The following is a 24,433-nucleotide window of genomic DNA, read 5'->3' as shown; positions in this document are numbered from 1 at the left end:
AGTGATTTTTGTAATTTCCGTTTCTAATGTATTATATACGAATTGTACTATGGGTAATAGCTCTATCCAATTATCTTATTGATAATTTATATAGTATTTAAGATATGCTTCTATTGTTTGATTGATTCTTTTTGTTTAACCATCTATTTGTAAATAAAAAAATATTAATAACTTTTTTTTGATATTTATAAGTACTAATAAGGTAATTTAGAATTTCAAGATAAAAAGCTTATCTCGATTCGAGATTATCTTATCTAATACTTCATATATACTTATTATAATCTTAAAAAATATATATACTAATTGCTCAGTATCCTATATTTCTTTGAATAGTATTATATATATAAATTTCATTAGCCTATCTACTATATTGAATATTGCATCATACTCAATTCCTATAATAAGATTCTTTAAGAGTAATAATTTGATTATAAAGTTCTATATAATGAATTTCTATAATTGAAAAGGTATATCTAGAATCTAGAACTAACTATACAACACATATCGTAATAATTTATTACATATACAAATATCACAATTTCCAATAACTTTTTTAACTATTGTTTTCATTTGTGGGAAATAACTGGTTTTCTATATTCTTACAAATATTCTTGTAATTCCTTGATATCCATATACCAGCAACCCATATTGTTCTATCACAAATTCTTTAATCATTTGATTTGGAATATATACTTTTCCTCAAAAGTATATAATATTATCTACTATAATGAATCCTGATTCTATTGTTTTATATATACATATAGCTATAGCATCCTTGTCATAATATAATTGGATTTTGGTTCTGAGATGATTATCTTCCAATACATAAATAACTGTAAGTTGTAATACATTATAAATTAGTGATTCACCTTCTTTCTTAAATATAGTGTATGATTTGTATGACTTATTTTCCTAATATTCTGATTTTCGGCTAAGAGTATTCGTTTTAGTGTTTTCTGATTCTTTAATATATGAAATCTTAAAATTGTAATTAGTCATAGTCTCTAACTATTTAATCTGTTATCTATTTAATTGCTTTGTTGTAGTGAAATAAACTAAGTTCTTATAATCTATATATATCTATACTATATATTTTGATTCTTTTAAATAAATTTGCCATTCTCTAAATACATCAACTATCACTAATAATTCCTTATTATATATTTTGTAATTTAGTTTGACTAAAAATAGTTTTCGAGAATAGAATGTGATTAGTTGTTATTTCTCATTTTGGTCCAATTAGCTCAAAACTGTTTTTATAGCGAAATCCAAAAAATCCATCTCCACTATGATTTCTTTTTTTGAATCGAAAATCAATAGTATTGGTTTTTTTGTCACTACTTGTTTAAGTATATCAAATGATTTCTATGCCTTGGTAGTTTATTCGAAATTTCCTTAATCTTTTTTGGTTAATGTAGTTAAGAATATAGTAATCCCTAAATAACTTTTAATAAATCTTTTATAGAAGTTAATGAATTTTAGAAAAGATTATATTTCCTTAATTATAATTAACTACTTCTATTCAAGCATTGTCTTAATCTTATCCTTGCTTATCTTGAGTTTTTAGCTTGATATAATGAATTCTAAGAATTCTGTTTCTATAATATAAAATTCGCATTTACTTAGTTTGTATAATAAATCAGTCTTAACTAAACTTTCAAGAATATTACTAATATCCTTAATATGTTGGGCCTTGTTATTTGAATATACTAGGATATCATCCAAGTAACATATACAACAAGTATCTAGATAATATAATAGCACATTGTTTATAAGTTTTATGAAAGTAGCTGGTATATTGGTTAGTTTAAATGGTATAATTTAATACTTGTATAGCCCATATCTGGTTTTGAAAGCGGTTTTTTATTTTTCGTCTTTTTTTATTCTAATCAAGTAATAATTATTGTGTAGATCCATTTTAATAAATATTGTTATTTTGCCTAATTGATCTTTTAATTCCATAACTAATAAAAATAAATATCGATCCTTTTTTGTAAGTATATTAAACTTTTTATAGTTTATAACTAATCTATCAAACCCATCTTTCTTAGGTACCCATATAATTGAATTGGCTATTTGGAATACGAATTCTCTGATTCATTCTTTAGCTAAATTATTATTGATATATTTTCTGAGCGTTTTTAGCTTATTCACTGATATTGAATAAATTAGGGTGTGTATAGACATCTTGTTTTCCTTTAATATTATTTTATAATCCTATGGCTTATATTTTGATAAAATCTTATAAATCTCTAGTTCCTTGAAAACATGTTTATATTTTTTGTACTATTCTAGTATCATAGACTTTTTTATTTTGATTACAATTTTTTATTGTGTCGTTGGTTTTTGTATTTATAAAAAAAGTATATTAACCTTTACTTTTAATAAAGAATCCTAAACTAAATATCTTATATTACCTATATTGCTTGTGTTTAATTCTTTTTAGTGTATATTATGTTTTATGGATACCTTGAATATATCTTTGTAATTGTTTTTATACTAATCAAATATCACTATTTCTAGTGATTAATCTATTATAAGATTATATACCCTTAACCATAACATCCCTAAAATAATCTATTATTAGCCTAGTAGCATAATGTCAAACTATATAACCTCCGAATATTAGATTATACTTATTTATACTAATTATATCTCCTATAAAACATTCCTGTTAAATCTTACTAGTTATCCATCAACTAATTGTAATTAATAGGGATTCTGTTTCTATTGAAATAGAACTCCCAAGTATTTTATAGTTTCTAGTATAATAAAATTTCCTATAACCCCTGAATCTATTATAACAACTTATATTTATCCATTTATCTTGATTTTGTAATAGATTTGTTCTGTCTATTCTGTAATATTCAATTGTAATATAACTTGCTTATTCTTATTATTCTGAGTAATTTTATTAGTAAATATTATTTGTTAAGATTCTTTTTTTCTTAGATATACAGTGTTTATTCCTAATCTTATTCTATTATTAAGTAAGTCTTTTTATAAAATATATTAATAGTTCCTTTAAATAACTTTTATTATTATATCTATAACTAATAATAATAATATGGCTTAAGCTTGGATATAATATTTTTTTCCAACTTTTCGATATAGGAATAAGTTCTTGTTTTTATTTTATTCGAATATATATTAATAGAATATTTCCCATAATTTTTCTTTATCTGGCTATTAAAAATGCTCTCCACTAATCCTCTTTATAAAGAATGTATTTGTAATAATCCCAAGCTATAGGATTTAGTACTAATCGATATATTTCATCTTGTACGCTTTTTCTTTCTCAGCATTTATTACACTAAGATCCTTATTGATAGTTCCTTTATCCATATCCTCAAATTTCCAGATATAATAATTCTATTAATCAATTTCCTGGATTGACTATGATTCTCCTAATTATAGGTTTTTGTTTATTTATAAAAGGTACTCGGCCTCCTCTTCTTTTTCGAATTCATTTTCATATACTGGTGATAGCGTGACTAGTTTTGTTATACTTGTGATATATAATTATAACATAAAGATAATATTAAGTTAACCCTTGCCAAACTTACCCTTAAAATTGCCCTTCTTATCTTCTATTTTCTTGCTTCGATATTTGGCTATCTAATGCCCTACTTTTCCATATTCAAAGCATAAGTTATTTTCTCGTCTTCATTTTTTTTCCTAATTATTATTTCTAGATATATAATATATAGCATCTAATTCTATGGGGTCTCTATATCTCTATGGATTATAATATAATCTACCCTTATTCTTGTAATAACGCTCTTACTTTTGATTTCTCTAGGGTTTGTATAATCTTTAACTTTGTCAATATTTATAAAGATGATTATCTGATTCAATAAAGTTTTGGATTAAGTTGTTCAAATTTGTATTCTTAACAAATCTTTTTAATTCCAGTTTAACTTCTAATTTGAGTTCTTTATAGTAGTAATTTATAATGGTAATATTATCCCACTTAATTGTTTTTGTATATCTTTGGAATTCTATAGTATACTTTAATGCTAACCCTATCTGCTTGAGATTAAAGATTTTATCTTTTGTTACCTCTAGCTTATTGAAGTTCCTAAAGATTCTATGAATCTCTATTTTAAAACCTTCAAAACTGTTGAAGATTATTTGTGTGAATTATATATAATCCTTGTTATCATATTCGAAATAGTTTTGTAAATATGATTAAATCCATTTGTTTACTTCTTCTTATAAATAGAATATAATTTATATACTCTTGGATTCTGTGACTGTAAACTTATTTTCATTAAATCTAAAATAGATTTCTAATTATAAGAAAAAAGTATCAAGTTTTTATTAACTATCTTGATATTTATTTAATAAGACTATCTTAAGAGTTTCATTAATAATAATCTCCTTTGGAGTATTAGCTATCTCAATGTCAATAATATCTGCTGCTAATGTAGACTAATTTATAACAACATTTCTGGATACTATATTTAGCAATGATTTATTGAATCAATACTTGAAGCAAAAAAGGTGTTCAAAGTGTTACAGGAACTGCCTCTAGGGTTATATAGAAGTATCTAGAAATCTCTTGAGATAGTTTAAACTAAACTTTAAATAGGAATTCAATAAGATTATAACTAATTGTAATTCTTATAACTATAATAATAAAACTAATAATTGTTCTTGAGCATAAAGCTCTATATTATAATAAAACCTATTCCTTATATAGATCTTTATATTGAAGTTAATTGACAAATTGATTGGCAAATTGATCAATAAATTGATTAGCTTTTGATTATATAATATTTGTTCTATAATTTCTATTGTTCTAGTTTATTCTTTTGTTTTGGGGCTAATTCTTTGGGATATTATTAATTTTAGTAAAGCCTTTTTGTTTATTGTATTCTATCTTTTCTAGGATCTATTGTTCTGAGAACTATATTCTAGGTTTCTAGGGTATTCTATGACTAATACTATATATATATTTGAGGCTTTCCTTGGGTGCCTAGTGTCCCCCGGTATACTATAGCTAAATCACTAAGGCCTATAATATTATTATAGCCTATACGTTGGTGATTCTACAGTCTGTTACTAATCCGTCGTAACAATTCTCTCAATAGAAATAATAAAATCTAAATACTTAATACATTTGATATTGAATTTGTATTTCTTGAGATCTACTTGTAAGCCAATAGACTCAAATTATTCGAGAATATATTTAATGTGTTCTTCATATTCATCTTCGTTTTCAGAGTAAATTAGTATATCATTAAGATAGGTAATACAGAAGTTATCTAAATAATCAAATAGAATATTGTTTATATATTATTGATAAGTCGCAGGGCCGTTTGTCAGTTCAAAAAATAAAACTTTGTATTTATAGAAACCATATCGAATACAAAAGGTAATATATTCTTCGAAAGCAGAATCTATATAAATATAATAGAATGCTTGTCGAATATCTAGTTTGGTATATACCTTTGTATTAGCAAGTTATATAAGTATTTTATTAATAAGAGATAGAGGATATCTATTTTTATATATTAAAGAATTAAATAATTGAAAGTCTATATAAAATCTTAAGTTTTCATTTGACTTTCTTATAAAGAGAATTGGTATTATAAATAAAGCTTGGCTAAATTTTATAAATCCTTTTATAAGATTTTTGATAATATATTCTTTAATGATTTTAAGCTGCTTGAGGGATATCTTATATAGAGGATTATATTTAAAGGCTTTTTCGCCTTTTTCTTTCAATATGATTTTGTGGTTATATAATTGAAGGAGAGGTAGGATATTCAATTTGTATTTGGAAAATACTTAGTGATATTGCTGATAAACTTTGGGAATCAATAGTTTTATCTCAATATCTACAATGATATAATTGAAAGCTATTAAAGTTTTTGATTTCAAACTTTTCAAATTAGAGATTATATTTGAGATATAGTAGTCTTTTTCTTAATTATATTTGTAAAGTAAAATAATATTATTGATCTTTATATAAATAATTATAAAGATCTTATAATCTTTATTTTTTTTACAAATGAATTAGAATTAGATTAACTTAAGTATACAAATATTGAATATATTAGAGATATAAAGAGAAAAAGATTTGTATATTATTTAAATAGATATTTGATTAAGAACAAATTTCTTTTCTAAATTAACTAAAATCTAAGCTTTAATAAATATTGTTTTTATTATATTAATCTTTTTTGGAAATATAATAAATATTTTTAATATAATTATTATTATACTCTACTATTTATTATTTAGTTAATAGTATATTTAATTCAATCAAATATTCTGATTATTTGTGTTTTTTTATTTCAAATAATTGATTCTATAATTTTAAAGATTATTCTTAATTAAAGGTATATTTTTTAATAATAAAATAATAAAAGAATGTTCTATAGACTAATTGAGATTTTGATTAAAATAATCTACCTTAACTCGAGTTTTTACCAGCTATATACAGCCTAAGATTATATTATATAATCCTAAATTGATAATAAGAAATAATAAATAGAACTATTATCGAGTGTTAATAATAAAATTAAGAAATATATAATAAATAATTACTTTATTTTTTGTACTATTATAGCTTTTGATTTCAATAGAGGGATTAAGCAATAAATAACAAGATTTAAATATAGGAAATAGTAATATAAAAAGTATCTTATTAATAAAAGCGAAATTGTTTATTTTGGAATTTATAAAAGATTGAGTTTGAAATAAATATTTATTCTTTGAAAATATGTAAAATAGGTTTATAAAATCATCTCCCATTAATTTTGTTAAATTGAGAAATCTTATATTTCAAATTATATTTAGAAAAAAACTTCTATCTAAGCATATTAATTTAAATATTAGTTTTCAGTATTATAAATAGATTTAATAACTTCCGCTTATACTTCTAAATTCAAATCCTTCTCAATATTATAGAAATCTTTATGAGAATCTTTATTCTCTCTAGTTTCTTCGATTTTAATCATAATAATAAAGTTGTCTGTATATAAAATCGAACTATAATTAGCTTCTAGTAAAAGAGATATAGTACTATAATTGAAATTGTTTCCTAAAAACAAAATAATATCTAATCTAAAGATTCCTATATAGCCATTTGAAGTATAAAAGGGATTTTGGAAATGAGATTAAGGAAATAGAGTAAAATTATTATATATATAGAAAGTACTCTTAAATATACTTTATATAAAAACACTATTAATAACTTTTTTGTTTGAAGTTTCTTTAATTTATTTATAATAATTATATTCTCGAATAATAATTTTGAGTTCATCAATCTCTATAAATTTATTAATAAGGTTTTTAATAGTAATATAATCTTTAATATAAAGATTAATAGCTTATTAAAGGAAATCGAATATTTTTCTTTTCAAATTGTAAAAGAGAATCTTATTATTAGTGATTTCCACTTGTATAACAAGCAATTGAAATTTCTAATATTATAATATAAAGTTACCTTTTTGGGCATTATTAGATATAATCTAGTATTTATATTCAATTTGTATATAATCGATTTTGATAGGATTCTTATAAATTGCTATGAGCTTATCAATTAATTATAGTCTTATTAAAAGGGGGATTTAGGTATATAAAGAGTATAGATATTATTAAGCTTCTTTTTCTATTTGATTTGTTATGTAAGATTAATATTGTAATTCCAAAACAAATGATATTGTATATAGCTCTAATCGTTTTATAACTAATAGTTACTATAAACCTACTTTTAGTTTTATATTATCTTTAAGTTTTAATAAGAGATTAATGAGTTTTGGAATATATGATTTTTCTATAAAAACAATATCAAAATGAAAGTAGAATATTTAATAAAATAACAAATTATAATTAAATATAATTATCAGTAAATAAATACTCTTTTCTAAATAAAAGTAAGATTATTCCAAAATATATTCTTAAAAACGATTTTTCTTTTTTCCAAACATAAAAGTATTCTATTTAATAAATTTTATAAAAATGTTAGAAATCTAGACTCCGCTTTTTTTAAAAAAAGATATATAAGATTGCTGAAAAATAATATAAGATAAATTAATAATACTTTGAATATTATTAATTTATGCTTATAATCTAATAACTTATTTTTATAAAAACTTGAGTATCTATATTTAATCTATAATTAATTATATTTGAGTATTAATTTGAATAGTATTATCTTGAGATTGATAAATAATTCCCTTTTTCTTATTCTTTTCTTTTTTATTAAAATTAATATCAAATCCAAAAACGATATTGTTATCATTTATATAAGTCTGCTTTCAATCGAATTGAATAGATGGGCTAATTGGGGACTATTATATATTAGATATTAATATAAATAAATTAATATTAGAATTAATAAATGTAGATATAATAATAATATTTATAATTTGTATATTCATTAATAAATTATTTTCATTGAGAATTATTCAAAATAAATCTTTTTCTTATAAATAATATCAAATTTATATAATTTATCTAAAAAAATATTAAGTTATAAGATATTATTTGATTAATTATTAAATAGCTATACAATCGTATAATAAATTATAGATAATATAACACTTTGTTTTAAAAGAACTATAAGAATAGAATATAATTTATTCTTAGAATTTATAATTATAGAATTGAGAGTAAAATGTTTATAGAGCGTTTCTATATATTAGCTATATATATATGATCGTGCATGTACGTGTATATGCATATAAGCGATCGTATTGCGATTGAGTGCGATCCGTGACACTTTTGATATACTATTTTTTCATTCATAATGAAACTTTTAATTAGAAATTTATTGAATTATAAAAACATATATAAATTTTATAAGGATCATTCAAGGGAACCTACTCCCTCTGGAGATCGAGTGTTTTAAATGAATCGATGAGAGGGGCTAAAAAGAGGGGACTAGTAGGCCTACGATTATGAGTTTTCTAAAGCATTTTGTTCATATCATAGCATTCAGAATAGAGAGACAAGAGCACCTTCTATCGAATTGAAGTGCCGTTATTTTGAAATATACTTGATGATTTGGATAAATCAAAGTACTACCTATCATTCCAATTTCTACAAGTTATAAAATATACTGGTACGATCTTTTCCAAATCCACCACCTCAACGTAAAGCAGTTATTGAAGCAAATAGATGATGTACACAATTAAGAAAGAATGACAGGGGATATCAACCCCCTCCCGGCATTCACGCAATTATTCTACGATATACTATGTTCTATCTTCTGATGTTGTCGACTTCGTAGTTCCATTTCGAACGCGTGTTTTTGCATGGAATTGTCTCATAAATTCGGCCCCTAAAATATGGTTTCTTCAGTTTAAGCTTTAAGGTTTGCTGGTTAGAGTTTCCAGTCTTCAATAATGCTTGGCGTGCTAGATATCAACCCTTGAAAGTTATTCAGATTTCATCCATACTACGCTGATAATACCGGCGATTTCGGACTATATCCCCTGTGGGATTACGTTGAAGCTCAACTAATACTGGTTTGAATATGATTAACGCGTATGCTTTTCAATTCGATCAGTTGAATACTTATATATGTTCATTAAAGTTACATAGAAACCAAACCATCACAGCCAACTTTTACATTCATTTCCTAACATTAAACAACTCGTCATGAGACGTTCAATCACAGCGCTCGCTACTTTTGCAACGTGCGCTAGTGCCGCGACTAATATCACGGAATCACTTGTTCAACTTTGTACTGTTGCCAATTCAGAGGCATCTTTACCCACCGATGGGATTGCTGGTATCACCATGGTCCCATCGCTTAAATCAGCAAATATTTATAATGCAACCGATTCCGTCTTAGGAGGTGGAGGTACAACCGGAACTTGAACCTATTGTAACGCAACCGTTTACTATACCCACAGTGGTTCAAGTGACTCGGTCTTCATCAATTGTGCTCTTCCTGCTCCTTCCGCATTTGAGAATCGTTTCTATGTTCCAGGAGGACAGGCTTATTTGCTTTCTACCGATCCACTTGGTGGTCTTATATATGGAGCAGTTGGAGGCATGACTTCTGCTGGCTATGATAATGCAAATTCTGCCTATGATGAAGCGGCCTTGCTTGCAAATGAAACTATTAACTGGCCTGCTACCATGAGTTAATGATCGAACTTGGCTTGAAGTACCAATAAAGCTGACCATATTCTCTGTACATGTTCAGATACCAGGCTATAGATGAGATGATTATTATTGGAAAAGCACGTACCAAGGCTATCTACAACATATCCATCAACACCAAGCTTTACACCTATTTCGAAGGATGCTTAGATAATGAATATCAAGGTATAAGTTGAATTCAACATTGGAATGAAGAATACAATAAAGCTATCACTAATACCTCCGCATTCCACTATAGTCAGTAGCAAACTACTTATATGTTTCCAGCTGTAGAACAAACTTTGGCATAGTATCCCCCTCCATACGAATGGAATAAAATTATCACTTCTATCATTACTGCATGTGACTCATTGGATGGAAGAGCGGATGGTGTTATATCTCGCTCAGATCTATGTTCACTCGAATTCAATTTTACCTCAATTGTCGGACAATCCAATTACTGCGCTGCTGAGAATAGCACGTCCCTTGGTCTTGGTTTCAGCAAGCGCCAAGTTGCCAGTAGCACCACTACTTACCAACGAGCGCAAGATGGAACTGTGGGTACCGAGGATGTCGCTGTTGCTCAAGCTATTTACAATGGTCTTTTCAACTCTAAAGGCCAGCGTGCTTATATCTCTTGGCAAATCGGTGCTGAGCTTTCTGATGCTGAGACTTAATACGATTGATAGCGATTCTTGGGTTCTTGATATCCCATCCACCGGTAGCGAATACATTGTTAAGTTGATTGAGTTGTTGAACATTGACAATTTACTTAGTATCGATAATGTTATATACGATACTATGATAGAATGGATGAATACCGGGATGGCCAAGTACTACGATAGCTTGCAGACTACTCTTCCCGATCTCACTCCATGTCAATCTTCAAAAGGGAAACTTCTTCATTACCATAGCGAATCAGACCCAAGCATTCCCACTACATCATCAGTCCACTACTGGCAATCTTTTCGCTCTGTGATGTATCCAGATTTGTCTGAAGATGACAGTCTTGCTGCCCTTGCTGATTTGTATCAATTCTATTTGATCCCTGGTGCAACTCACTGTGGAGCAAACACTCTACAACCCGATGGTCTATACCCTAAGGATAATATACACACAATGATCGATTGGGTCGAGAAAGGTATTAAACCTACTGCTCTTAACACCACTGTTGGCGGTGGTGCCGTGGAAGGTGATGCTGTGAGCCTCTGCCAATGGCCAACTCGTCCTCTTTTTCACTCAAACACTAGCAGTGGATTTGACTGTGTCAATGACGCGAGATTTATTGAGGCCTGGACTTACTCCTTCCCAGCATTTAAGATCCCAGTTTATTAAATGGGACACACAAGATTCGGTGAGGTAGAAGATGTGATGCGCCGTTATAGAGATTGAATTCAGATGTATTATAAGTGCCTTGTAAAAGGAAGTCATAAATTTCATTGTCATGCTTGAGACTTTGTATTATTATAATCTCCAAGGCTTTTGGCTTTCCAACTGTGTATATAGATATGTAAATCATTTGTATATTCAATTATTTTTGTATAAATCTGAGATCTGGATATGATGGTTGTTAGTCAGAGTAATAGGATAGCCTTAGCGATTCCTTCAAAGATTTTTTAGTGATAAGTATTAAGAAAGGTTTATTCTGATAAGGAAATGATAACTCATTGAAAACAACGGTAGATCACTCTCATACTTCTCAAAAGCTATTCAATTATTCTCATGCTCTAAAATTGTAAGATGATTTATTTATATACTCTCTATAATCTATAATAGAATCTATGACAGGATTTAGTCTAAAGTGGCTAGATTCTGTCCATTTAGGATAAATTTTATAATAGAAGGGGGTAAATAGATCCAATATTGAAAGGCTAGATTTTATAGGAAGAGAGTAGATTCTATAATAGGAGAGTAGAATTTAGCTTAAGATGACTAGATTCTATAAGGCATGAGAGTAATCAATCAACATTTGGGGGATATGAGAGTAATTTGCCGTAAATACAATAATTTAATTTTTTCCTTTATTAGAAATTTAATTTATAAAAGATATAACAATTCGACCTCAAGTCTCAATTGTTTATCTACTTACTCCACGAGATAGAATAACTATTTTGTTTATTCTAAGTTTTATCCAGATTCTATTCTGGTTCTATCTGACAGTGTCTATAGAATTCTGCTTGAGATTCAATTTTTGTATGATAGTTTGTTATTATCACGAATCGCACTCAATCGCAATGCGATTGTATATATGTGTGTCCGCGTATATATATGATCATGTGTACATAGCTAGTATATCAAAGCATTCTACAAGCACTTTGCTTTTAATCCTGTGGTTGTAGATTCTAAGGATAAATTGTACCCTGATCACACAGTTCTCTTAAGGCAAAATGTCATAGTTATTCTTTAAGATAGTTTATTAGACTAAATATATATTAACAATTAGACCCTACATCTAGGTTCTATGTCTTCTGTGTTCTACTCAAACCGAAAAAGGTATAATAATGAAAAGATCAATTATCTAACTAATTACAAATAGAAGAGCTCATATACAAGGGCTATTGAAAGAGCTAGCCTTCGCTTTCGCTTAAATGAGACTATAAAGGCCTTTGACTTGAACCTATGTTCACACAACCTTGAAAATCTTTATTGTCATAGGCTCTAAAAAAGTAATCTATCTTCTTACTCTCTATTCGACTGTTTAAATTTGATTATATATATACTATAAAACCTCTGAATTCTCTTACCTCACTATCACTATATAATAATCCGCTCTATTTGCTATATATAGCTATTTAGAATTACCTTATGGTTGTATAATATAGGTAAAGGCTTTCTTGTATGACCTCCTTTTTCACAGTACATAATTCAAATACATGAAAACGCTTCAAAGAAAATTCTACAAATTTATGTAAGAGTGTAGTGATTCGATGGGGAGTTCAAAAGTGAATAATTGAAGGTTTCAGTAGGAAAATCGTTACATGTGCGATGAGTAGGTTCCAGAACTCTTACTCAACCTCTGGCACTTCTGAGTTGGTGCCTGAAAAAATCTTTCCACGTCGAAATGATTCGACAGACGAAGAGAAATGTCAAAAATAGTCTGATCTCATCCTGACTTCAAAAATATATCTTATTTGCCCTTATATGAGAGAGTGCTGGCTTCATTTATCAAAGCACTAACGCTGTATTACCTTCCCTCTCACCTCCCCCTCCAACCCCTATCACTACCATTCGAGTTTGAAGCAAACCAACAGGTCGACTATTCTGCCCAAAGGCACCACTGATCCTCTGAAACGACCATTTCTTGCTGCTGAAAGAGATCTCGTTCCCGGTCACGGAACGACCATTTCAGCTCCTGGTTTCGGAGTTTGTGGTTCTAAAATGTGAAATCAGAATTGGGATAACCGAATGCTACGATAACTTCCTTACGAGGATCAGTTTATTCATCTGCAGGCCAGAAACCCGTTCAGTCTTCTTCTCGCTCTCCCCCTCGCGTAATGGGTGTTCCTGATTGTTCAATTGGATTTGGGACAATGGAGTCCCAAGACAAAATGAAGATGATTACTTGGCTCTCACTCTAGCTATTCAGAAGTTAGTGCTAAGTAGTAAATTAATCGTGGAAATAGCCTCACGATCATTCCCTACTTGGAGATCCGAGAATTGAACGTCTCTGCTCTTCACAGATCTTTGCCGATGATTAGTTTGAAAAATCTGCTTCTGGTTTGGTAATGCATCAGCACGAATCATGAGTAATACTTATGTTTGGATAGGATTTGCATCTTACAATTTGTGTTGGGAGTTTTTTGAGATAACACGAATTCGAGGTCTTCCCTCAGCAATACCGGACAGTGTGGTGGGGTGTGGCCATGTAGCCGATACTTACGCATCGGCAATGAAAGTCAAATATTGGAATACGGTTTTGATAGAGCGTGCTTTGTAAGATAGAGAATAGTTCGTGATAGTGGCCAAGGTCAATTTTTGAAATTCACGATATCGGGTTATGACATTGGATCTTTACTAATTTTCGAGTTGAATCTATCTCTGTTTTGCTCCGGTCTCTCATGTCGTACTTACGCTCCAGATCTTGACAAGAACCACTAGCGAAGTAGTGAAATCATATTCGAAAGTAGTCAGCGCGAGAGTCTGGCAATAGTCTCTCATTTGAGTAAGATGCCATTTCCTATGAGAATTGAAAGCGTATGAATGTACTTATTCAGAAATGATATCAATTAATGTGCAGATAAGACTAACTAGTCAACATCTTTCTACCCAATCCCTGTTGGGACTTTCCACTATCAATTGAAGCTATTATTGAACACCACAAGAGATACATCCCTCTACAATCATGTGTACCGTGGAGATCCAGAGACTTTTCAATTATCAACCCTCGGAATACAAGATTCAAGCTTATAAGATCAGCTTGAACCGCTAAATTCATATCGAGTTTTGAGCTACTCTCAGACATCACAAATTACCATCTACTCTTGCAAACGGGAATCCCACACATATCAGCGAGATAAGAACCTCTAGTACAGAAAAATGGCCGTTTTCCCTCTTACTTACTGCGCTACTGACACCTTGAGCCTGGATCTCCCAAAACTTTGAAGAAAATTTGGAGATGATAGTCGTGAGAGAATCGATCTGAATTGGTCGACCATGTATATATGTAAGAGTGAGACGGGATCCGTATCCTGCAAAAAAATGTGGATGACTACTACTGCTACTTCCTTTCTAGTATAAAACTACATCAAAATGAGCACAGTATGTATCAATGACTCAATTCATTACTCAATCCATCACTCAATCCATCACCCACTTCACTTTCCTCACTTTCCCCCGGCATTCATGAATAAATATATGAATATATAAATAAATCAATCAACAAGTGAATCAATCACTCACCCACCCACTGACTCACTCACTCACTCACTCACAGATAGTAGGTAAGCAAGCAAAGTTGACTAAAATTCTAGACACTTACACCCACCCACCCATCACTATACATCCGACCAATCCATTCCATTCCATTCTATGCCATTCCATTCCATTTCATCCCATGCCATCCCATGCAGTCCCAAAACATACACGTAGCAAGATAATAGCAAGATAACAGCCCGCAATTAGCTATCTATGTATTGCGCCCAAGACTCCTCCATTTCGTTTCGTGCCATGCCATACCATGCCATGCAATCATATTGCTCCAACTAGCGTCCTTGTACTCCCTCCTAGTCATTCATCTCCTCACCCATGCACTCTCTCCCCCTCCCCCTCCCCCTCCCTAAACCAAAACCCACCTCTTCTCCGCCTCCTTCCCCCCCACCCTCTTCGCCACCAAATCCAACGTCGCCTTAATCGCCCCGCCCGTCCTCCCCGGAAACTTCTTCTTCAACACCTCCACCAACCCCACCTTACTCAAATCACTTCCCTGAATTGCTTCTTTAAACGCCGGGAGATCCGAGTCCGGGAGGTATTTTTTCGGTTTCGTGTCTGCTTTTGCTTCTTGACCTTGACCTTGACCTTGACCTTGATGGATTGGGAGAGATGTAGTTGTAGTAGAAGAGGCCGGAGTGCCAAAGAAAGATAGCGGTGTGGATTTTTGATTGGGGTTGGAGACTTTCTTGTTATTGGACGTAGAGCCTAGAGGAGATGGTGAAGTTTGGCGGGCGTTGGTATTTGTTGATTTTAAAGGAAGACGTGGAGGGTCCATTGATCCTGTTTGAGATAGAGGTACGATTGGGTCCCAATATTGTGTCGAGAAAGGATCTATAGATTTCATTTTTGGATCTGTTTGATATCAGTAGCTATCTCAGATATCCGTCGAGACACGAAAAACAAGCGTTAAAAAAAGTTCCAAGCAAAAAAGCTTACCAAGAATAAACTCCATCCTAAACGGCATCATCTTAACATTCGTACTCCTCTTCTTCCTATCCTCCCAACATAATCCCGTACTAACAGGCTCCAAATCCCCCTGTACACCACCCATGGCACGTCTCGAGATCAATAGGTCATCATTTTCATCATCGAGGAATCCATCCATATCCTCTGCATCATCAAGACCCTCTTCATCTTCTTCCCCCTCACTATTCAAATCTTCTGCATCTTCATCTTCAATCCACTCCGCCTCACTATCATAATCGTAGTTCGTATTCGGGAGATCCCTTCTCATAGGATTGCGTGCTAATTTCGATATACCATTGATAGGTATGTGTGTATAAGTACCTTGATATGGAGGTCTAACATCTTCCTGAAATTTCAGGAATTTCATAGGAACATCCTTGAGTTGAGCTTTGGTACGTTTGATTTGAGAATTTTGTGAGTCTGCGGTGAGGTCGATGGGTTTTGTAGGATTGCCAGATAATTCCGCCATGATTTCGCGAACTGGTACAATTGATTTTCCCCGTTCTAATGAACTGCTTGATGACAGATGGAAAAGTTCTATGGCGTCAAACGCTCGTTTTCTTCCCGGACTTCGATTGCCCAATATGTACGCATCGATTGTAGACTGTACAATTTGTGATCTTTCCTCATCTCCCGCAAAATGATTGATCGGTGCCAACCTAACACCACTCTGAACGAAGAAAGCCGGAAACATTTTGTCATATGGTGAGATTTCCTTCTTACTCGGAGTCAAAGTCGTCGAGGTCATAGGAATTGGAGCCATAGAACGACTTGCTGAAGCAGGACTTGTCGATACATCATCCTTTGAAGTCTTTGCTGAAACTGGCGTTCCAAAGAATGAAGATAACGTCTTTTGACTTGCCGCCTTCTTTTTCTTCTCCTCCTCAATTCTCTGCTTTTCTTCATCCTTCTTACGCTTTTCCTCATCCTTCAATCTCTTCTTTTCTTCCCTCGCCGCCTTTTCTTCATCTTTTTTCTTTCTCTCAACCTCTTTCTCAGCCTCTTTTCGTTTCTTCTCCTCTTCCTTCTCCGCCTCTCTTTTCCTCTTCTCCTCATCTCTCTCCTTATCCTTCTTCCTCTTCTCTTCCAACTGTGCCTGTTTTTCATGTTCCTTCTTCTCCCTCTCCATCTTCCTCTCCTCCTCCTTGAACTTCTTCTCAATCGCCCTCGCCTCCTTCTCCGCAAACGACAATTTCGGTTTCTTCGCCGGCGGCATCTTATTCGCATTCGCATTTCCATTCAACGCCGCAAAAGCCGACCCCCTCACTGGCGATCCCCCATTCAAACTCGGCGTACTCCGCGATCCCAAATCACTCAGCGAACTAACAGTGCTTTCCGCAGGCGTAACTTCCCTCTCTCGTTCGCGCTTGGTAGATTGTATGCTGACAGGTGGAGTGGGTAAAGATTCGGCTGTGGATTCTGCTTCCGATTCATCTGCAGATTCTTTGGACGGAAGAGGAGGATCGATATCCGCCTGCGAATTCATATCTTCAATTCTCTTCCTCTCTTCCTCCTCGAGATGAAAAGGTTCAATCAACCCAAAGCTCTCCTCGAAATCCCTCTTCTTCAGCCCCGAACTTGGTGATCCCCTCCTTGTCTCCATGATTTCAATTATTCCTATTCTCGATCCTTTCTCAGCTTTCGTTCCGATTGAATTCGTCGTCGTGGATCGAGACGAAAGAAAGCAATTCGTCGCTATTCGTTCTTCCACGAAACCCCAACAAATTTCATCTAAAATCTGCAAGTCGATCTTTCTTAACTTAAAGGAACAGATCTCAAAGATCGTACCGTACCGTACCGTACCGTATCGAATCGTAGTACTGAATGAACGGCAACAAACCACAACTTGATCAATCAATTGAATCCCCTCCAAATCCTCTCTTCTCCTCTCCTTTCCTTTCAAATATCCGTTGAAAAACCCACCCGTCAAATTCCTTCTTCCACGTTCTCAAAGTCAAAATCTCAAAGTCAAAAATGGAAAACTTTGTCAATATCACTCAATCCCTAGTATAATTCGCAACGCGTCTCTCACTCTCCAGTACAATACCACACCATTATCGTGTTCCTTCGCGTCTTCCTAAAGTGGGTTTCGCGTTTACGGCATTTGCCGTCCGTCCCTGTAGTACCCGTGGCGCACATTGATACGCACAGTCCCCTTCGACTTCTCTATGTACATTACCGGTGCTGAGTAATTTTTCATACCTTTCTACCATACGTGACTTTAACAAATTCCTTTCATTTTCATTTTCATCTTCATCTTCATAACTCGAACAATAACAATCACAATAACACACACACCTCCCGACTTATATCTCTATACATTCACCCATCACACATCCACCCATCACACATCCACCCACCAAACCTCCCCTCCCAAAATCCCGTTCCGATCCGTTCAATTTCCACGTCCATGTCCATGTCCATGTGCATCTCCATTTCCATTTCCATTTCCATCCATCTCCAGCCACACACCCCTACTTTCCCTCCTCCTTCCCTTCCCTTCCCTACTTCTTCCTCACCACACCCCCCTACTTTCTCTCCCTACCCACCCGACCTACCTACCCCATCGTGGCTGTGCTTGCTGTGCCATGTCTCCTCCTCTCTTTCGGAAATGAGCAAAACAAAATTGCCGATCAACAATATGAAACATTAACATAACATAACATAACATAACACAACATAACAGCATAACATCTACCCTAGCAAAACAACACTCATAACTAACACAATTTGGAATACCATCATCATGAAAATACCTACCTACTACCTACCTACAGTAACCTGACGGGTATACTTCATAAAGACCCCAGGTAGGGCACAGAACATAATATTTTATGCTGAGATTGCATACCCACCTACCCACCTGTCTATCTACCTATCTACCTACCTAGGTATGTATATGTAGATCTGATCTGATCTCCCTACTACCTAGGTCCTTCCATACCCTACCGAGCCTACCCTACCCAGGGATTACGAGTATGAATGTATCATCGGTGAGATCATAGGTACGTAGGTACCCAACTATCTCCAAAAAAAAAAGGAAGTTGGAAATCTAAATTCAAAATTCAAATTCGGATCCAGTCAGATCAACTTTACATTGACGGTCCATCTCCTCAGGGTCACGAGTACGAGGACAAGCATGAGCATAAGCACCATCAAAGATAGAGCCAATTCAATATTCCAGACTCATTCGTCTTCATCATTCAGTATACCATTATCTCCTTCTAAGTATATGTGCGTCCAGTGCGTATATCAGTATGCGCCATCTAGGCCATACCATCCATCCATCCATCCACCCATCCCATCCATTCATTCATCCATCATCCCTCCCCCTAATCATGCCTCTCTCCCAGGCCAGTCAATCCACTAAACACAATACCCCGTTAAAAACGATTGTTCTCCATTCAATTCTCCTCAACCCCATCGATTCCATCCATCAATAACCTCAACAAACAAGCAGCGTTGATTAAAGCACCATATGCCCAATCCAAAACCATCCACTTCCATGTATAAAAAGGAAGACTGTATATCAACCACAAATAACCCCAATAAACCAATCCAAATTGATATTGCCATGTAATCCCAAAGTACTCCAATGCTACGCCTTTTGAATGCAGTTGCTTGCTTTGCTCTTTTGCTCCAAAACGAAGTGATGTTATTTTCATCAACGTAATATGTTGTGATGTTTGTGACGTGAATTCCGTCGTCTAAAGGTATCTCCTTTTGTACTCGCAGGTTCCTTGCAGGTTCCTTGATATCGTATTTCTTAAACTCATAGAGTGCTCCTCCAACCTGTCTCAATCACTATCCGAATGATCTGGGTTGGCAATAAATAATCGGCCAGCACCAAGAGTCATGGTTGTCGTTCGTTCATCGACACTTCCTCTTCTCCTTAATTCGTCAGGATTCTTGACACTTTTTTCGCGCGTGATTGTTGATTTCAACAAGCTGTTACTTGCCAATCTCGCTGCATCATTCGAGTTCAAATCCGCAATACCATCCGCTCGTTCTCCACTACTAATACTTCCTCCTGCACTTCTCGTTCCATCACCACCTTCAAAATAATTCTTCGCGTTAGGGTGTTCAGCGGGCACAGGAGTTTCCCCAGCTTCTGCCACATCTGCGAAAGATTCTCGTCTTTCTCTTTCGCTAGGTGGCGTGTGGCCTGAGCTCCATCTGCCAGCTGTCGAACTTGCACCAGATTGTCGTGAATATGTAAGACCCCTCCTAGCACTGCCAACACTACTGCGTCCAGAACCTGTTCTTCGATGATATAAAATCCTGCCGCTGTCTCCATCATCATCACTGTCTCCACCTTCCACTTCACTAGCACTTAATCTCATTGGCACACCGACTACACCTCCGACAAGATCTCCCGGACTATATCCTACCAATCCAGCTTTCCCATGATGTCTTATTTTCGCCGTCACTCGATTACTTCCGACCAAACTATTTGTGCCACCAGTAGATATCCTTCCTTGTAAAGGTCCACCCAGTACTGCAGCCGCTGCTCTTTCCTTGGCCGCTTTTTGTTGAGCGATCAATCGTGGATCTTCATGTTGCGATCTATCACACCACACCGTCGCCTTTTGTTTTCGCATCAGAGCCACATAACCTTGAGGTTGTAAGTTTCCCGATCGTGAAGACGTGGATCTCCTCAGGTCTTGAGAACCACGATATGGCACAGGGCCGTTCCCACTACTTGCCGTTGTCGAAAAGGTGCCCGTCGAAGGAGTTCTCCTTGAAGAGAATCCGCTTATCTGCATGTTTCCTGGATAGAGAGTCTGTGGGTTTTGAGGTTGAGGCGGGTAATTGATGGAAGGAAAGGTGTTGGAAGAAATCGTGCGAGTTCGACTATGGTTGTTGTATGAAGGACCAGAAGGAGAAGTTTGGAAACCAGGTGGCATTGGTTTCCTTCGAGGGACATCGGCCATCATATTGATGTATGAGAAATGGAGACTGCGGGGACAATAATGAGGAATCAATTAGAAGAAGGATTTAATTGGTCGCAAACAAAACGTAAAGGCTCGTAAGAGGTTTGAATTAATCCAAGTAAGCTGCAGTTGGCTAGAGTGTCTGCTGCGAGGCTATAGACCAAGGAATATTTTTTTCCAGTGAAGCTAAAAAGAGTAGTCCCAAATGGAGGCCTTTCAGAATCGGGATACCGTATGTATGCGTAAGTTTTTTGGGGGTTGGCGTGAAATTGAGTAGTGGTGGTGTATGGATGGTATGGATGGGCTCGGAGCAAGCTTAATTTTTTTTCTCCCCTTAGGTTGGAGTTTGAGTTTGGGGTTGGAAGGGGAGGGGGGGGGGTGTGAATGGATAGTCGGTCTTTTGGGATATTAATATAATAATCAATGTTCCTTCCTCCTGTCTTTCCTCACAACCCAAATACAAAGAAGGAGAGAAAAGAGAAGGAAAGAAAGAAAGCGAGTAAGTAAGTAAGCAAGTAGGAAGAAGTAGGTGTGTTGTGTACTAGGTAGATATTATGCTACTCGTTTTCAATTGAAGAATAAGTAAAGGAGCGATGAACCCGGGTGGTATGGTTTAAAAGGAAAAAGAGGATGTTAGGATAAACCGGGAGGACGGGTATAAATTTGAATGTGTGAAGTCAGGGAGGGAGGATTTGAGCGATTTGAGACTCTGAGGCTTGGGAGGAATTATGATCGAAAAAGTATTGGGCGGAGGGGGGGGAGAGGATAAAGTTGTTGTTATTGTTGTTTGATTTACTAGGTAGGTAGGAGAGATATATTATGACTAGGGATGATTATTTATTACCTAGTATAGAGGTGGTGAGTGAAGTGTGCGTGAATAATAATAAGTGTGAGTGAAGTGTGAGTTAATAACAAGTGTGAGTGAAGTGTGGTATGAGTGAATGGAGTGAATGGAGCGATTTGAATGATTTGAATGATTTGAATAACTTGAGTGATAAGTCGGTAGCAGACCTAGTAGGTGACAATGGTTGATTTTGGTTAGCTACCTACCTAATTAGTGACATCTCTAGTGACGACTAACACTCTTTGGGTACTTTACTGCTTCGGTGAAAGATAACCCTAGTTAGGCATTTTAAGGTTGTGAGTATACCGGTGGATTGTGCTGAGGTTGGTGCGTGGGTGCGAGTGCGTGAGAGGGTGGGTGCGTGGATGTGTAGCTGTGCAGCTGTGTAGCCGTGTTTTTATGCCTATATCAGCGGCGTGAAAGGATAAATTGAGTTGGGGCTTGAGGCGTATAGAGTCACATATAGTAGAACGCTGATTGTGCTACCTTGTATAGAGATCGGATAGTGGTGGTGGTGGTGGTGGTGTATTGTACTGTACTGTACACGATCATGGTATGTAATAAGCTGAAAGGATACAAAATATGCAAGATACCACAGCATCACTTCTCCGGGTTGATTGTTCACTGCTCGCGGTTCGCTGTTCGCTGTTCAAATATCTTTTTTGCTTACCTGACCTAGTGAGAATAAAACTTGGTGCAACCCAGGCGATAGCAACCTTATCGCGACTTAATACTATCATTTATTATTGTCCAAGATCTTGTTCGTGGTCATTTCTTGCTTTGTTCCTGGTCTAATAATTCTTACCACTTTTATTATGACTTACCTACACACCTAGCTATTCTTCTAAATAATGCTTAAATACTTGGAAACTTATTTTCCCCTCAGAATCCAACATGGAAGTTCCTGTGTGGGCGATTGACAGGATATTCGCCATCGTCTGTTGGTTGGAAGATCCTCTCGTTTGGGTGCTCGTGAATGATTGCTTCCTCGTACTCTTCTAGCGCTTCTGCTTCTAATGTTGGATGATTTGAAGGAAGACCATGATGTGTTTGTGATTGGATTGCAAAGCGGCGCGGATGTCAGAAGGTACTGACTGTATTGGCACAGAGTAGTTCAGCCACGCTCAAAGATCTAACCTTCAAACTTAAGCATTAGCATCTAGATAGTCCCGTATGTTACATGGTATGGTCCTTCACCCTGATGCACACCCAGCCGAGCATTGAAGGCAGTAAGTTTCGTCTTAAAAGTACCTTTTTATGCAAGCGACAGATAGATCAGCATGTGAACTGTGCCTTTGATTTCTTGACTTTTCTTCCCTCGGTCTAAAGTAGATGATGGTCGTCCTAGTATCTTCCTTCAAGAATGGAGTGCTAGCCCAGGATCATCTCGTAGCCGTTCCGATATCTGGTGAATGAATGCGTTTTGGGATGGGATTCGGAAAACGTGCGTAACCGTCTACCAATCACACGTTATTGATGAAGGGTTGAAGCCTTTTCGAGGATGTATATGTGTGGAGGAATAATACTCCACAGCTGGATCAAAGCTGGGAAAATAAATTAGAATGGTCCGGTTGGAGTAAGATCAATAAGAATAAGGCCGAGGGTTTGATTTTTCACGTATCAATAAGCAAATGGGTCAATAAATGTGAAGCAATTCAGTTGTGGTCATAATATACATGTTCAAGCAAGAGAGAAGGTGGTAGTCACGAGTTGTCATGAGTTTGTCAAGTTTACGAGATATCCCATGCGGAATTGGAAGATTCGGATTGATAGAAGGATGTGGGATGATGGTGTAAGCAACAGCACTCAGTATTCCAACACGTCTCATCTATTTTGATCGAATTTGACTACCAGATATTATATATTGAAGTTTCTATAACAAAATCCATTTATTCCTCCTATAAAATCTACCTACCCTTTTCCAGTCGCATCCCCGCCAAACCTTCCAAACCCAGTTTAATCATCCATTATGCATAAAATTCCATAGTAGATAACCTACCTGTGATCATCTCAACCGAACAAAACGTCCCGACACCTTTTCCGTTGGTTCGGTATCTATCCCTATCACACTCAGCTGTTACAGACTGTGCGGTACATGAGAAATCCCGGTTTGTGGGCTCCTCTCAGAGCTGTCATCGATATATGCCACAAAATGTATATCAGATGGGTGTGTCCTAGATACATATGTATGTATATACGGTATTTCCAACGTGCAGTTAATATATATTCATGCGTAATATATATTCATTTGATGTATGCTAGGTTCATCTGTATGTATATCGGAGATCTCCAGATGACTTCTAATGTTACACTACCTACTTAAGACATGTAGTTCTCAGCAGCTAATCTGCAAGTACTTCTTCACATTAGTTCAGCTGGAATCAAGCATCTTATGACTTGACGTGAGTAAGCATGGTTCGTACCAATGTCTAGGTCTGGATGGTTACATTGACAAAGTGATTCTTTCTTATTCATCGGATGGAATAATGCAATATCGTATCTCATTAGTATCGTTACTCGCATCTCAAATTTTCCAAAACTCGAAACTTCCAAAGACGTCACAGTTTTTAGATATCGCCGTATCATGGTACGATTTTTGTGATTGCCAAGACCATGTTCATTATCGACATCTTCTATTGACCGGCATCTCTGC

At 34.4% G+C, this 24,433-nt stretch overlaps 4 protein-coding genes across 4 annotated transcripts; 1 reads left to right on the top strand and 3 right to left on the bottom strand.

Moving 5' to 3' along the window:
* Positions 1 to 207: 207 nt before the first annotated feature.
* On the bottom strand, positions 208 to 647 carry Bfra_002314 (uncharacterized protein; the record flags this gene model as incomplete). Its single annotated transcript, XM_037332736.1, is given in 5 exon segments — positions 208 to 315; positions 367 to 438; positions 492 to 557; positions 585 to 591; positions 604 to 647. The coding sequence occupies 5 exon segments, from the start codon at positions 645 to 647 to the stop codon at positions 208 to 210; spliced, it is 297 nt and encodes a 98-aa protein (XP_037194864.1).
* Positions 648 to 9,618: 8,971 nt separating this feature from the next.
* Positions 9,619 to 11,442, top strand: Bfra_002313 (putative tannase subunit protein; the record flags this gene model as incomplete). Its single annotated transcript, XM_037332735.1, has 4 exons — positions 9,619 to 9,823; positions 9,953 to 10,108; positions 10,586 to 10,664; positions 10,797 to 11,442. 4 exons carry the CDS (start codon positions 9,619 to 9,621, stop codon positions 11,440 to 11,442), a joined length of 1,086 nt encoding a protein of 361 aa, XP_037194863.1.
* Positions 11,443 to 15,382: 3,940 nt separating this feature from the next.
* On the bottom strand, positions 15,383 to 17,605 carry Bfra_002312 (putative chromatin assembly factor 1 subunit protein; the record flags this gene model as incomplete). Its single annotated transcript, XM_037332734.1, has 2 exons — positions 15,383 to 15,888; positions 15,973 to 17,605. 2 exons carry the CDS (start codon positions 17,603 to 17,605, stop codon positions 15,383 to 15,385), a joined length of 2,139 nt encoding a protein of 712 aa, XP_037194862.1.
* A 2,194-nt stretch (positions 17,606 to 19,799) lies between these two features.
* Bfra_002311 (uncharacterized protein) lies at positions 19,800 to 20,939 on the bottom strand (the record flags this gene model as incomplete). The annotated part of the gene is made up of 1 exon (XM_037332733.1): positions 19,800 to 20,939. One exon carries the CDS (start codon positions 20,937 to 20,939, stop codon positions 19,800 to 19,802), a length of 1,140 nt encoding a protein of 379 aa, XP_037194861.1.
* Positions 20,940 to 24,433: the final 3,494 nt, after the last annotated feature.

The sequence above is a fragment of the Botrytis fragariae genome (genome assembly GCF_013461495.1).
Source record: "Botrytis fragariae strain BVB16 chromosome Unknown tig00000012, whole genome shotgun sequence".
Classification (NCBI taxonomy): Eukaryota; Fungi; Ascomycota; class Leotiomycetes; order Helotiales; family Sclerotiniaceae; genus Botrytis; species Botrytis fragariae.
This window is presented reverse-complemented; position numbering and strand designations above follow the sequence as displayed.